The sequence below is a fragment of the Typopeltis vanoorti genome, chromosome 6, assembly GCF_054136105.1.
Source record: "Typopeltis vanoorti isolate ZY-2024b chromosome 6, IOZ_Tvanoo_1.0, whole genome shotgun sequence".
Taxonomy (NCBI): Eukaryota; Metazoa; Arthropoda; class Arachnida; order Uropygi; family Thelyphonidae; genus Typopeltis; species Typopeltis vanoorti.
In genome coordinates, this window is record NC_143554.1 from 81,238,192 (window position 1) to 81,253,393 (window position 15,202).

The following is a 15,202-nucleotide window of genomic DNA, read 5'->3' on the forward strand; positions in this document are numbered from 1 at the left end:
AGTGGTGCACCCTCTATAGGCATTTGTAGGCAGCATAGGATGTAAAGTGGAACCTCTGACAATTATTGTTTCCCAAATTTTGGGAAGTTTTATGTATCCATATTTGTTTAAGTTAGGTTGATTTCTAATTGCAATTAAAGATTGCAAAAACAGTCTTTCCTTTTTAAATTTACTATGGTGGAGCATGGTGGTTTTCTTCCAGACAGTCCTGTTAGTTGTGTCCAATAGTCATAATTTGTGTTCATCTAAACAGATAGTGGCTGATCTACCTGTCTGTCTGAAGTATATAAAAGTACCGTGCTCCTGCAAGTTGGCTTACTTGCAAAAATTAAAGGAACTTGATATATACATGCCCCCCCCCCCCTCCAAGATTTAGAAAGAGAAACATTTAATGGATATCAAAAGTTCTATTAGAATAGTAATGTCTTTGTGCATGTGTTTTGGAGAATAGATATGGAAACTGATTTTTAAATTACCATTTTTCATTAGAAATCCTTTGTATAAGAAGAATTAAAAATTCTTCTTATACAAAGTGGGAGGACTAGGGGACATCCATGGAAATTGGGCAAAAGTGTGGTTAGTAAAGGTGTTAGAGCTGGGTTCTTTACTTTTAGAGTAGTGAATGAGTGGAATGCGCTCCCTGAGTCTGTGGTGGATGCTGTGACAGTGAATGAGTTTAAGGCGAGGTATGATAGATACTGTATGAATGTCAAATAGTTGTGATGAATATGATTTGGGGCCTCCCTCGATGAGTCTAATGACTCCCTGGAGTTGCCCGTAATAATAGTAATAGTAATAATAAAAAAGTTATGAATCTGAACAGTAGGAAGAAAGAACAGTTCGTGGCTTTTTGAGAAACTGTCAGTTAAAAAACTGAGTGTTACTATGTCTCTTATGGAGGAATGCAAGTATTCGAAATTGAATATTTGATTATTCAAAGCTGAACATTCCTGTCTGTAAATAGGAAATCTAGTTATCAAGATTTTTTGTAAAAGAGAAGCAATTTTCAAGTGTGAGAATTTGCAGATTTTATTGATAGCCTCGGTATATTTCATTAAAGAAAGTGAACAACTGTCTCCATTTTTCAGACAGAATAAAGAACAGTTTCCACAGTTAAATAAATTTATTTGGGTCCAGATAAGATGTGATTAATTAATTTTTTTTAGATTTCTTAAGGATGAGTTTCTATTGATAAAGTTCAATTTGTTTTATGTATGTTGCATATTTTTTTATTTAATGTACCTTAGAATTATTAAGTTTTCTGACAGTTTTAGTAATGTCTTCATCAAAAAAGTATTTAGCAATTATAAGATCTCTGCATCTTCTGCTCAAAAAGAAATAAACCCATATCCTCTTGCATGCAAGAAATTTTTGAATGTACAGTGAAAATTTTAAATTCTTAATTTCTGATGTCCTGTCAGAAAAATCTCTGCTTTTCTCCCATCTTCAAAGGCCAAGCTTCCTCTTTTTTCTGGGTGTTTACCAGATTCCTTGTTCTTGTGGTATATCATATCATGGACAAACTGGAAGATCAGCTATATTAGTTACAAAGAACATGAGTTGTATATCATGTTCTTTGTAACTCATGAACCTGGTCTTAGTCTGGACTTGTTGAACATGCCATCTCCACCAAGCATAGTATTCACTGGGAAAAAGACAAAAATCCTTCATAAAAGCTGATTTCTTACAAAACATCTTTCTAAAGAAACTTGTGAAGCATTAAATCCAATGGTCTATGTTGATCTCCTTTACAGGAGATGGTATTTTTTAAATCAGCTGAACCTTCCTAAATTTTAATTATATAGAATTACTTTTGTTTTAGGTAGGAAAATATTTTTGACTTTTTTTATCTTACACTAGCTACTAAGGTGGCAAACTTAGTTTTGAGCAGGATAGAAATGAATATCAATGAAAAATATTTGACAGTTTTGAAAAAAAATCAGTGTCAAGCAGCTTTCAGAACTGTGGACTGAAATATACAAACATTATTCAAGAAAAAAATAAACATTGGTTGTGTTTGTTTCATTCAATATATTAAACACAGCACAAAAAAAAAAAAAATATATATATATATATATATATATATATATAATAATTAGAAGAATTCCTTACATTACAGTAAGGAACTCTAATAACTAGATACAGCCTTTGTTCAAGATAATTAGCACATCATTATCGTAAAAAAAATCAGCTAATGCCTTTTTATTCCTATATAGGGAGTAGGAAAGACCATTTTAGCCCTATCTATGTCACACTTTTCAGGGATAGCTGGTCCAAAGCTATCACTAATTAATTGGTATGCAGTAAAGAAGGCGGCTAGCAAGTGCCGCCATCTCATGGTCCTTAACACAATATTTTTAATGTCTGAAAATAGTGTGGGTTTGACGGCCAATTTTCTTGAGTTTATGGGATGAAAAACCCAAGTTTCCGGGAGAAAAAACCTGCTTGCCTGTGACAGAGATCGACTAACTCAGGAACCAGTCGAGAAAAGGCTTAGAAAATGTTCCTCTAGTCAGCAACTAGTTTCGAACCTGTCTTTTGTTGTGCAGTCAAGTGCCATAGAGTGCAAATGCCACTTCTACTGAGTTACACAGGCTGCAAAATTAGAACATTGCTTTTCATTTTTCCAAGCATGGATTTAGAATCTTGGTAGTTAAAACCTTTTCTATTTCATGTGGATTTTCTCAGTTATTTTTAATCCCATATTTCTTTGCCAACTTTTTTTTTTTTTTTAATTCTCATACCCCACCACCACTTGATGATCTGCTATTTTAAAAATCCATAAAGTGCTAGATTTAATACCTAAATTAATAATCTAATTGTTGATGAAATAAGAGATTAATATTCTTATCAACAGCAATTCACATTTTTTGTTATTAGAAAAAGCTGAAAATCACAAGGGGAGTGTACTATTCCAACAGTTTTAATGGCAGAAGAGATTGCTATAAATCAAAACTAAAATTAATATTAAATACAGTTTTCCTTAGATATCCATGGGGGGGGGGGGGGAATGCATTCCAAGACTTACCATGAATAGCAAAAATCTCACCAGGAAAACTTTGTGGACAATGCCTACAAAGTCACCTACGGTTGGAAATTACTGAAAAGGAAAAATCAGATCAACTGTAATTTGCAATTATACAGCATTGTGAAAAAAGACAGGAAGAACAGATTTAGGAGTGATAGCATTGATGTGTGTCCCCTACTTGGTTATTCCCCTCTCAGAGAAATTTTTAAAAGTAAATGTAGAGTCAACTGTCAGCCAGCATACATGAGAAACAATTTTCACACTTGCTGCAAAACAAGTGCAAATTTCCTTCTTATTTTTTATAAAAGTACTGCATTGTAGACTCATTAATGCCATATATCTTCCCTATGAAAGATTTCAGATCTTTATCTAAAAGTTCCACTTTCTGCCAGTGTGAGAACTATTTTTGGTTCTCTTGGTTTCACAAAAATTGTGACATCCTGTGTACATACATATGCAGCTGTATGTACACAGGAAACAGACTAGATTTCATGACTCATCCAAGCCGGATCCTGAGCAGAACTGCAAGGGTGGCTGGGCATCCATGAACAATTCCAGGCCATGAAGTAAGAGATTGCAAAAAGTAATGGATCACTGTACTGCTACAGTGCCACACTTAACACTGAAATTAAAAAACAATGGGCAGTTATAACTAAAATTCTTTATAAATAAAAATAAAATACACACAAGCAAGTTACTTACACTGTTATAAGTGAGTTTGACATTTCCAGCGTCTAGTGTCGCTGAGCGTTTGTCCTCACTAACGACGGTAGCAAATTCTTCAAATGTTGTTTTAATGTCAACAACAAAATTTTTTTCCTTAAACAAAAACAAAAGCAAAATAAACATATGGATATAAATGTATTACTATAATTAACAAGTATGTAAATTATCTTAGAAATAAAACACTTGACCAAAGACTAGAGACAACAGATATGAGAGTCCTGAGAGATTAGGGGTGTGAACAGATGGTATCAATGGCAATATCATATTAAAAACAAGGATATTAGGAAAGAACTTGACAATGTTAGCATCACAAGTATTTTCTCTGCCAGGTTGGTAGGAAAAAGAAGACCCAGAAGACCAAGATATAGGTTAATTGATATAGTAAAAAGTGCTTTAGAAGTCAGAAATAAGATCTGATAATGCTGACAGATAACAGCCTGATTTGGAAGAAAATTGCTAGTAATCATGTAAGTTCTTCATGTAGTACTATCATAATATCCTGTACCCCCCCCCCCCACATTGAGAGTACATGACAGGAATTTGATGATGTAAATTATCTCAATGATCATAAAAACAAATGTGCATTTTGTAACTGTGGTTTAAATTTTTAATTTAAACTAACCAAGATAAATGAAGATAAAGCAAAAACTTTCACAACATTTTAGCTTTTTTTTTTTTTTTTTTTTGACTTGTCATAAGTACTGAATATGAATGCACAACTGCAAACATGAAACTTTTTACCAGTCCACTTGCCTTGCTGAATTAACTCTGTGAACAGGGCAGTCCTGCTGAGACAAAAAAGGCAAGTAATTTTTTTTTTGTTTTGACTTAAGCTACAATATATGAAAAAATTGCTATAGTACAATATTTTGCAGTTAAGCATATATAAAAATGAATTTATATGTATAAATATGGTCAAAGAAGTGGCACTGATGAAGAATGATCAGTATGTCCACAACAGAAGGGCAACTGTCAATTAAACAGCAAGCAAACTATAGATAATTTCATAGGTAGAGCTTCAATTAATGCCACAAGAGACCACTTCTCTGCAGTCTGTTCTAGATGGGTTCCTGAAAAAACAAACACAGAAGAACAAAGGCAAAACTGTTTGAACACCTGCATTCTGAAGAACATTTTCACTGGTCACAAATATGAATTCACTACTACAAGCCAGTGAGCAACTTAAACCACAACTTTAAATGGAAAGAATAACATTCATATTTCTGGAATTGACCAAGACCAATCTTTGAACATTAAATGGAAGATCATAAAGAGTACACATTCTCAGGGAGCTGATGCAAATGATAAGGTGAAGTCAGCACTTCAGAATAAATGACAAAATCTTCTGTTTCAAGGTGTTTATGTTGATGCATGATAATGCCTGTTCCTTAACTACAGACCAAACATTATGGTTTAAGGTCTACATTATCCTCCATGTTGTCTGGACCTAGTTTGTCAGACTAGAACTGGCTAGGTCACTCAAAAATATTCTCTTACATAGAATCTGTATTTATTATAAAAATTCTGAATTTAAAGATGTTCTACATAAAGTGATTTTAAATTCAAAGATACTATATATATTTTGTTTCTTTCAGACCTTATTTATGCTTTGAAAGGAAACAATTAAAACTGCATTACTTATCTAAATTCCTGAATTTGTCTTTTATGATACACTGTTTGTACACAGAAATATATAGGTTAATCACCACCACACTTATATCCATGTTCTGACATCATTTCATAAGATTGAGAAACTTTAAATTCTATATTTTATATTGAATAACAACAGAAATAAATATTTTTATCTACACCATTTTTAAGTCATATTAAAATTAAAGGTCTCCAAAACTTAAGAATACCAATTCATGCACATGCTTTACTTACAATAACAAAAACTGAATACAGTAACCTAAACAAACAGATAAGTTTAGCTTAAAAATTTATTACTACATCTGAAGTATTCTGCTTAGTGTTCACTGAACTGTTTATTCGATTTCAACTCTTCACTGAAATCACTGATGTAATGTGGTTTTCAAAACAGAAAAGAAGAAATACTCCTCATATGTGCAGCTTCAGTAGAAGTGTTAATAGAAATAAAGTAAATTAGCAACAATTAGCAAGCTAGTTAAATTGCTAGCTGACAAGCTCTTTCAAGTGAAGATAATAAAGTAAATAAAGTAAATTAGCAACAATTAGCAAGCTAGTTAAATTGCTAGCTGACAAGCTCTTTCAAGAGATGCAAGTCAAAAAGAGCTACGTGGAGTAACATGCAGTCCATTAAAATATTACTTGGAAAATTTGTTTTGTCTACAGTTAAAATGACATTCAGAGTAGAAAAACAAAACAAAGAGTAGCAATTAGACTGACTTTTCATAAATTCTTGATAATTTTTGCAGCAAAATTTTATTGGAGAATGTCTGAAAGTAATTTCTTCCCCATTGAACCTGAGAAAGAGAAAAACTCTTGATCTCTAGTAGATATCTTTTGTAGAAATCCGGTTCGTTTCTATAATTTCAGAAGATATTGATGTTGATCCAGAAGATATTTTTGAAAATATGACTGGTGGTGGGAGGACTAGGGGCCATGAATGGAAGCTGGGCAAGAGCGTGGTTGACAAGGGTGTTAGAGCTAGGTTTTTTACTTGGAGAGTGGTGAATGAGTGGAATAAGCTTCCAGAGTCTGTTGTGGGTGCTACGACCGTGAATGAGTTCAAGGCAAGGTACGATAGATACTGTGCGAATGTCGAATAGTTGTTCTTGACATGATGTTAGGGCCTCCCTCGATGAGTCTGTCGACTCCTTGGAGTTGCCCGAAATAATAATAATAATAATAATTTCAAGATTGTAGAACTTTCTGATCATTCAGAATTTGATGTCTCTCCTTGAGAATTCTGGAAAAAATGGACTGCTCATTCACATTTGCCAAGAAGATCTCAGGTATCTCCATGTCCTATAAGAAAAACAAATGTGTAATTGAATCAAAGATATGCATACTATGAAAAAAAAAAAAAAAAAAAACTCTGCACCTATTTGTTGATATGGTATCTTTCTGAAAGAAAAAACTTTTAGTTCTATTCCAGCAGGCATAACACTATTTTGAACTAGACTTCTTTTTTTTTCTTGTTATCTTCCTGCTGTACAGAACATGGATATGAGAAATTCCTGTTTTCTTTCTTGCAGCGAAAGAAGGAATGAGTTTTGTTTGATTAATTTCAGACAAAGGTTTGCGATCAAGTTCACTGGATTCTTTTTTCTTTCTTTCATTATAGAGTTTGCGTCTGCTATACAAATACTGCTGTAACTAGTGACCAACGATTGGTATAATGCTATTCTTCAGGAAGTTCACTATGTGAACTCCTAATCTTGAATCATTATATTCTATCCTTCTCCTTTTCCCTAAAAATATTCCATTCTTACCTTATTCCCAAAGAATTTACAGCCCATCCTTGGAAACTTGGTTTTTAATGCATATACCTTTGTTTAATCTGCAATTCTAGCTCCCACATTTTTATATTCCCACATTTCTGCTTCCCCCCACTCCTTTCTTTCATACTTCAGTGGTATATAAATGTTAATCGTTGTACGCTTGATGCTGCTCCAAAAGAAGACAAACTCGACATCCAACAAAGGTATGTCCAAAATTATTCCTTCCTTATATTTTTCATGTATCTATGTCTCTAAAATATCAATAATGCCTTAAAAAATTCAATAAAAAGCTAATGACATTATACAAGGGATACTCCTAAAGAAATAACTGAACCCACAAGATCTGCTGAATATTACCCAATATTAATTATGAAATGTGTTTGTCACCCACTTGAATGATGAACTTGCAAAACAGCTGAAGCAGGTTGTTGAGGCACTTGCATTTTTTTAAAGCTTTTTGTACACTTCAAAAAGTCAACAATGTTTTTCAGAATGAGGAAAAAAATGTCAACATTGTTCCCTGTAAGCTGCATGTGCATGCACACTGGTCAAAAAGGGAGCACATGCCTAGTAATTGTATGCACAAAATGTTTACTTTCAGAATTTCAAATTTATGATCAATAATTTTTTATCATACTATAAAAATGAATTATGTGATACATACCCATCACTTATTTTATTTAGTAATTTCTCATGCATCGACTCCAATATTACTCGAATACACTCCAACTTAATGCATTCTAATTAGTTACTTTTATCCCACAGTGTGGGCAAACTGAGTCTGATGTCAGTAAGTTGCAGAAGCATATAGAATTTAGACAGCAGACAGTCTAAACAAATATGCCTCAACACGGTACAGTCACTTTAACTCGTGCAAATGGTAATGGATTTTTGTTGCTATGTCGTTATGTTCCATCGAGTCGTTTTCAACTCCTGGTGATCCTATGAACATACATTCTCCATTCAGATCTGTCCCTGACCTCTTTCAGAATTTCCAAGTGCACACTCCAGTTGGTTCTTTAACTCCATCCACCCATCTAATTCTTGGTCTTCCTCTTCTCCTGCTCCCATCAACTTTAGCAAGCATCATCTTCTCCAGACTGTAATTTTCTCACATAATATGTCCGAAATATGACAATTTCTGCTTGATGATCATAGCTTCGAGGGAGCAATCTGGCTTTATTCTGTCTATCACTGATTTACTGGTTTGCTTTGCAGTCCACAGTGTTCTTAGTAAGCGTCTCGAAATCCATAATTGAAATGCATCTATCTTACTTCTTTCACTCTTTCTCAGGGTCCAACTTTCACATCCATACAGCGCCACAGGGAATATCATTGCTATCACGCTTCTGATTTTTGTTGCGAGGCTAATATCTTTATCTTTAAAGATCATGTTTAAATTTGTCATTGCTTTCTTTCCGAGTAATAATCTTCTTCTAACTTCTTCAGTACAATAACCATCTTTATCAATTCGGGATCCTAGGAACACAAAATTGTTAACTGCTTCCATTTTCTCCCCATCTACTTCAAAATCATTAGGTTCACATGTTGCCATAACTTTTGTCTTTTTTGAGGTTAAGTTTAAGACCATATTTAGCACTTTCTTCTTTAACTTTCATAATAAGTTTCTCCACTTTGCATTCTGCTAGCAAGGTGGTATCATCTGCATACCTCCAATTATTAATAATTTTTACATCAATTTCAATTCCAACTACAGACCCTTCCAGCCCTGCCATTCAAAAATGTATTTGCTGTACAAGTTAAAAAGTTACGGAGATAAAATACATCCTTGTCGCACCCCTTTACCTATTGTGAAATACTCAATTTCTTCAAGATCTGTTTGGACAGTAGCTTCTTGTTCATAATAAAGATTCCTTAGAAGGATAATGAAATGCTCTGGGACTCCCATTGTTCTTAACACATTCCACAGTTTCACATGATCTACAGAGTCAAAAGCCTTGCTATAGTCAAGGAAACAAAGGTAGACATTCTTTTGATATTCATGTGCTCTTTCTATTATCCATCTCACATTGGCGATTTGATCTCTTGTTCCTCTGCCTTTTCGAAATCCTGCCTGTTCATCTGGCATTTCTCTCTTCATGAATGGTTGCAGTCTTTTCTGAATGATCTTAAGTAAGACTTTACTTGCATGAGAAATCAGTGCTATAGTTCTGTAATTTTTAAAACTCTCTCTTGCATCACCTTTCTTCAACAAAGATATATAAACTGATTTTTTCCATTTCCTAGGCCATGTAGTTTTGATCCAAATTTGCTGACATAGAGCTGTTAAAATTTTAACTGTCTCTTCTCCCAGGACTTTGAGCAGCTCAATGGGTATTCCATCTCCTCCTGGTGCTTTCTTACTGGATAGCTGTTGCAGTGCCCACTTCACTTCACTCTCCTGTGGTACTGGCTCCTGTGTATAATCCTGCTCTTCAAATTTCTCAGTAATTTTGGAGTCCTTTCTATAAAGGGCTTCTGTATACTCTTTCCATCTTTCTTTGATGTCTGCAGCTTCTGTAAGATATCTTTTGTGTTTACTTTTCAATATTGTCACCTTGGCACTAAACTTCCCTGTTAGTTCTCTGATCTTTTTGAAAAGATCTCTTGTTTTTCTTTCTTGTTTTGGTCTTCTACTTGTTATCATTCCTAGTTAAACTATTTTTCCTTGTCTCCTCTGGCTTGTCGCTGAAACTCTGCATTCAAATGCCATACTTCCTGTGGCCTTCATTTTCCTCCTTTCCTGAGCAGTTTCGATGACATCTTCTGACAGCCATTTGGACTTCTTCTTACAAACTGTTGGAATATTCTTCTTTGCTTCTGTTTTAATTATTTCTTTAATCTCTTCCCATAGTTCATCTGGTTCTTTTTCACACAAATTGAGTGTGTTGAATCTGTTCTGTATGCTAATATTGTATTCAGCTGGTATGGTTCCAAGATCATATCTGATCAACATTTGTGTTGTTTTCAGTTTCCGTAATTTCACATGTCGTAGCCACTAATAACTCATGGTCTGTTCCATAGTCTGCACCTGGAAAAGTCTTGACAGACTGAATTGCACTTCTCCATCTTCTTTGTCCAAGTATATGGTCAATTCGGTTTCTGTATTGTTCATCAGGTGATATCCATGTGTACAATCTTCTTTTGTGCTGTTTAAAGCAGGTGTTAGCAACAAACAAAGAAGTCTCTGCACAAAACTCAACTAGTCTCTTCCCTGCAGTGTTACAAATACCTAAACCAAAACGACCTGATATTCCTTGTTCCTCAGTCTCTCCCACTTTTGCATTCTAATCTCCGAAAAAAAAAAATGCAAAAATTTTGTGGTTAGCGTATCTGCTCTGCAGCCAAAAGGCTGCGGGTTCAAATCCCACCATGGGCATGGATGTTTGTGATTGTCTGTGAAAATACTGGTAGTGGGCGGTAGATGGCGCTAGCGTGGATGATGATGATGGTAGTTGCGGTAAGTGCCCTCCCTCGATGAGTCTTCGGACTGCCTGGAGGTGTCATTTTATAGTTATAATAATAATAAAATAAGAAATAAGCATTATTTTACAGAACTTACCCTTAAAATTTCTTTTATTATTTTCTTTTCATCGTGAAATCTTGCTTTTAAGTCTTCTACATAAAACTTGAATAAATCCAGTGGTGTAGAACCTTAATATATAAATACTAAGAGTTAAACAAATTTAAAAATTTTACATAACTTACAAATATTATGGCAATTTGTATACTTATCAATTATTACTTCTCTAAATAGAAAGAATGCTTAAATGCATAGCAAATAACTCAAACAACAGGGCATTTCTGCCCATAAAAGGCATGATGCAGACAATGAACAAATAAATGACATTTAACAAATCAGGTGAAACTGTTACTGATGTGTTTGGGTAAATGTTTACTTAGCCAAGATAACTACATCTGCTTATCTTGTATTTCATCTCATTATTAACATAGACAATAACTGTGGATAAGGGATTATCTAAGAGTGAAATATATGATAGTGAATTTAAAAGGCCCACCCCCCCATTCTCAAAGATAAATACCCAAGAAAGCATTAGTAATCACCAGCATAACTTTTCAGAATAACAAATTCAGCCTTTTATGATGCAAAACTTCCAACAGCACGCTTAGAATCTTAGAATTTCTCTTCCTTCTCATCCCAGAACACTTTAATTCATCCTTAAGCCTTTAGGAGTCATTGCATTTGAAGTTTTACATATTAGTAGTTATGTAGCTGCTGGCAGGTATAATGTACTACTTCAAACTTTGAATGTGTAACAACTACTCAATTTCTCCTTTGCTACTTGCAATTCCATATTTGCTATTATTTCAAATCAAATCAAGAATGAGCTTTCTTTATTTTGAATGTCAGCAAAATTGTAAATCCATCTACTATTAGCAAAGTTCATTTAAACATTTTAAATAAGATGTAACCTAGCTATCAAGCGAGCAGCAGGAAGCATTTAAAAAATTCCAATGGAGATCCTGTTAATTTAAGATACAAAAGTGAAACACTTAAATTATCATCATCATCATCAATTTTTTGATATATCCTCAAGGGTTGATCAGGCTATTATGAGAGTACTACATGATTAATTTTACATTATTATTATCTCCTATTAACAATTTCCCTCCAAACTAGTCTATTAGTTGTCAGCACTCCGATATTATCATGCTAACATTTTGTGCTTCTAAGACGCTTCTGACTGAATCAATCCACCTAGACTTCGGTCTTCCTCTGGATCTTTTCCCTGCCATTTGCCATCGACCTGTTTTACTAACCTTTTCTACATTAGCTCTGCTCACGCATCCTTGAATGTTAACAAGTTCCTTCTTAATGTCGTCATTTTTAATATGATTCTGCCACTGATGCCATCTGTTTACTCATAATTTTTTCATAACTCTCATATGAAACTGCTAGTTAAGTGTTTTGGTTGATTTCTCTCTTATTCTAAATAAATTTATTCAACTGGCTCCCTATCATATCAGCTTTGCTTCTTTTGTTCTATTTCCAAATTTAATTTGCCACCTTCACTGAAAACTGTACCTAGCTAAAATACTTTACTTATTCTTCATGGAGAATGCATCTGAAGATTTCTACTTTCTTATTTTCAAAGGTTTGGTCTTTTTATTGCTGATTTTCATGCCAAATGAAAATTAAAATTCCCGGAGATTTATATTGGAAAGAGCCGAGTTTGATAACTCAGATTTTAATATCAGGTTCATTGCAACTTTTTTTTCATAATGCAATCCATATAGATGACAAACAAGAGTATAGATGATATGCATTTCTATCTTACCTTTTATTTTACATCAAACCATCTTCTTGTATTTAATTCCTTTCTAACTGCTGACTAACAACTTAAATATACTGAATATCAAAATATTCAGTATATTCCATTTGCCCAATGTAATTATCTGAAAAATATTCCATTTGCCCAATGTAATTCTAGTGTTTTGAAGAGCTTTCCTCTCATGCTATCTCCAAAAACTTAAGTCTTCGGAGATCTACAAAAACTTAAGTACAGATCCTTGTCACATTCCAGTCATGAGTTCTCAACTATTTGTCATGAAGTGAAAATCTGATCTAACTTCTATTTGGCCTGAAACCAGCTTATTCGTCTCCAAGTTTCTCTCTTTCACAATTTTTCTCAAACTTTTTTTAAGTATGTTTATATAAATATTGCATAGAATGCTTAGCAAAGAAATTCCTCTGTAATTCTCACATTCAGCTGTGTTCCATTTTTTATAGATGGGAACTATGAGAGCGCCAGTCCAATTATCTGGAATTTGACCTTCTGAGCAGGCCCTCTGAATTATGTAAATTATGTAGTGTACCCAATGAAAAACTTTTATACTTCCATATTTAAGCATTTCTAGTCAATTATCATCTACTCTAGCTGCCTTTCTACATTTCAAGTTTTTAATGGCTTTTTCTACTTCAAATATTGATATGTACTCATGTTTGCATTACTCTTGAAAATTTCTACAATTGTTCTGTCACTGCTTGTTTCATTTAACAGTCTTTCAAAGTAATTACTTCAGACATCTCATGTCACCTTTATCATCTATGATTTCTTTAATAGTGCTCTTTCCTCCTTTCCTAAGACTTTTCAATAGCCTCCAGAACTCTTTGCCAGCTTCCTGGTATTTGCTTTTGTAATCTTACTGAAGTCTTCACATTACTTTTGTTTAACTACTTTTACACATAGCTCAGCTATTTTACATTTTTCTCTGTATTCTTTGAGAGCATCTGTCAACTTATTTGCTAGGAACTTTCACTATGCTTTCTTCTTTTCCCAGAAGTAGTCTGGGAAAAGAAGAAAGTTTTCTTTAACTTCTTGTGTCCATCATGGTGTTCTTATTTTGCTATCCTTGCAGACACCTTCACCCCCATATCTTCCTACATAAATTAATCAATGTTTTCTTCAAAGTTTTCCACCGAGACTACAAGGTTTGATTCTTGTTTTCAAACTGTTTCAAATTTTTTTCGATAACGTTTGCATAGTTGAGTCCATAGTTTACCTGTAAAAGCTGCTCAACTTTAATTCTTTTTAAAACTTTCTTACATGCTGTTCTTTTCAATGTGATATTCATTTTTATCCTACTTACACTAAGTAAAAGTCACTTCCAATATCAAATCCTCTGTACACTATTGTATCCTGTACCAGCATGAAGATAGGATTTTCTTGCTTCATGTGTCTTGTCTCCACATAAGCTTGGGCACATCTTTATGTAGGAAAATAGTATTAGTAATGACTAGTCAGTATCACAAGCAGAAATCCAGATACTTACCATTAATATAAGATTTGTCCTTTTCTCCAAATTTTCCCAAAATGTTCATATATGTCTGGTGGGATTCATTTCGTATTCTGATGTTCAGATCTCCAACATACGAATTATTCCATTTTCTTTATGTCAGCTGCCTACTCTAATAACTCAAAAAATTCCTCCACTTTCTTAGATGGAACCATAAGCACAAAAAAGTTTCATTGTCCATTTCCTCATTTTGAAGTTCACCCACATAACACTCCTTGAAACTACCTTCCAAACAAGAAATTTACCTTGATATTTGGTGTTGCATGATGTCACTACTCCTTCCTTTCCTTGATCATTATTGTCCGAATATAACATCCCATACTTATTATCGTTGTGATTCTGATATTGGAGGGAGTGCAAAGGAGAGCATTAAAAATTATATCTGGATTAGGGAACACTGATTATGAAGACAGATTGAGAATTTCTAGACTGTAGACACTAACAAAGGAGAAAGAGGGGGTGATATGAATTAAGACTTACGAACTTCTGAAATGGTCATACAGGATTTCAACTGATGGAATTTTTCGGTTATTGAGGGGTGGGGAAAGGACAAGAGGGCATCCTTGGAAGCTGAGAATGAATGCCAAGGACTAGATTTTTCTCTCATAGGGTAGTGAATGATTGGAATGGATTGCCATTGGATGTTGTGAGTGCAAGCCATGTGAATGAATTCAAGAATAAATATGATAGCTGGTGCATGTAGTATGTGGCCTCCCTTGATTAGTCCCTGACTCCATGGAGGTCTCTCTTAATAATTATTATTTAGTAAGATCTCCCCCTGTTTTTGCCTTATTTGTTTTAGTAATGCCAATTATGTATATGCGATACTTTTCCAGTTCTTCTGCAAGTTAGCTTTCCTTTCTATTAATACTATAAATTATTCTTTAATTTATATGCTGAACTTGAGTCTGTTCCAGTAGCTGTCTTTTCACTGCTCATTCGGGTTCCCTGACGAAAACAGGCATCAGCCTTGTTTAACTAGACAAAGCTCCAGCATGAAATCTCATCATGTTGTATCAGCATACATATTTACAGTAAACATGTATGACATTTATATATAAATACTTTTATACATATTTATACATATAAACCATCATACATGGTTAAAGCCAATAGAGAGTACAATTTAGTTGGCTAAGTCCCAAATTACCAGCCCATCCTTGTTCATTTAGCACCCAGTGGTTACCTACTAACAAGGCACACC

The 15,202-nt window shown here is 34.0% G+C and overlaps 1 protein-coding gene across 5 annotated transcripts in view; it reads right to left on the reverse strand.

Moving 5' to 3' along the window:
- Window positions 1-15,202, reverse strand: part of Prp40 (pre-mRNA processing factor 40) — a 406,566-nt gene that overhangs the window by 205,893 nt on the left and 185,471 nt on the right. For all 5 annotated transcript variants that reach the window (XR_016548451.1, XM_090394274.1, XM_090394270.1 and 2 more), the window contains exons 16-17: window positions 10,742-10,833; window positions 3,731-3,847 (exon numbers count right to left, since the gene is read on the reverse strand). Coding sequence is in view for 4 of the 5 variants with exons in the window: in XM_090394274.1 (XP_090250400.1) it covers window positions 3,731-3,847; window positions 10,742-10,833 (209 nt within the window). In the remaining variant the exon portion in view is untranslated. The remainder of the gene's footprint in view (window positions 1-3,730; window positions 3,848-10,741; window positions 10,834-15,202) is intronic.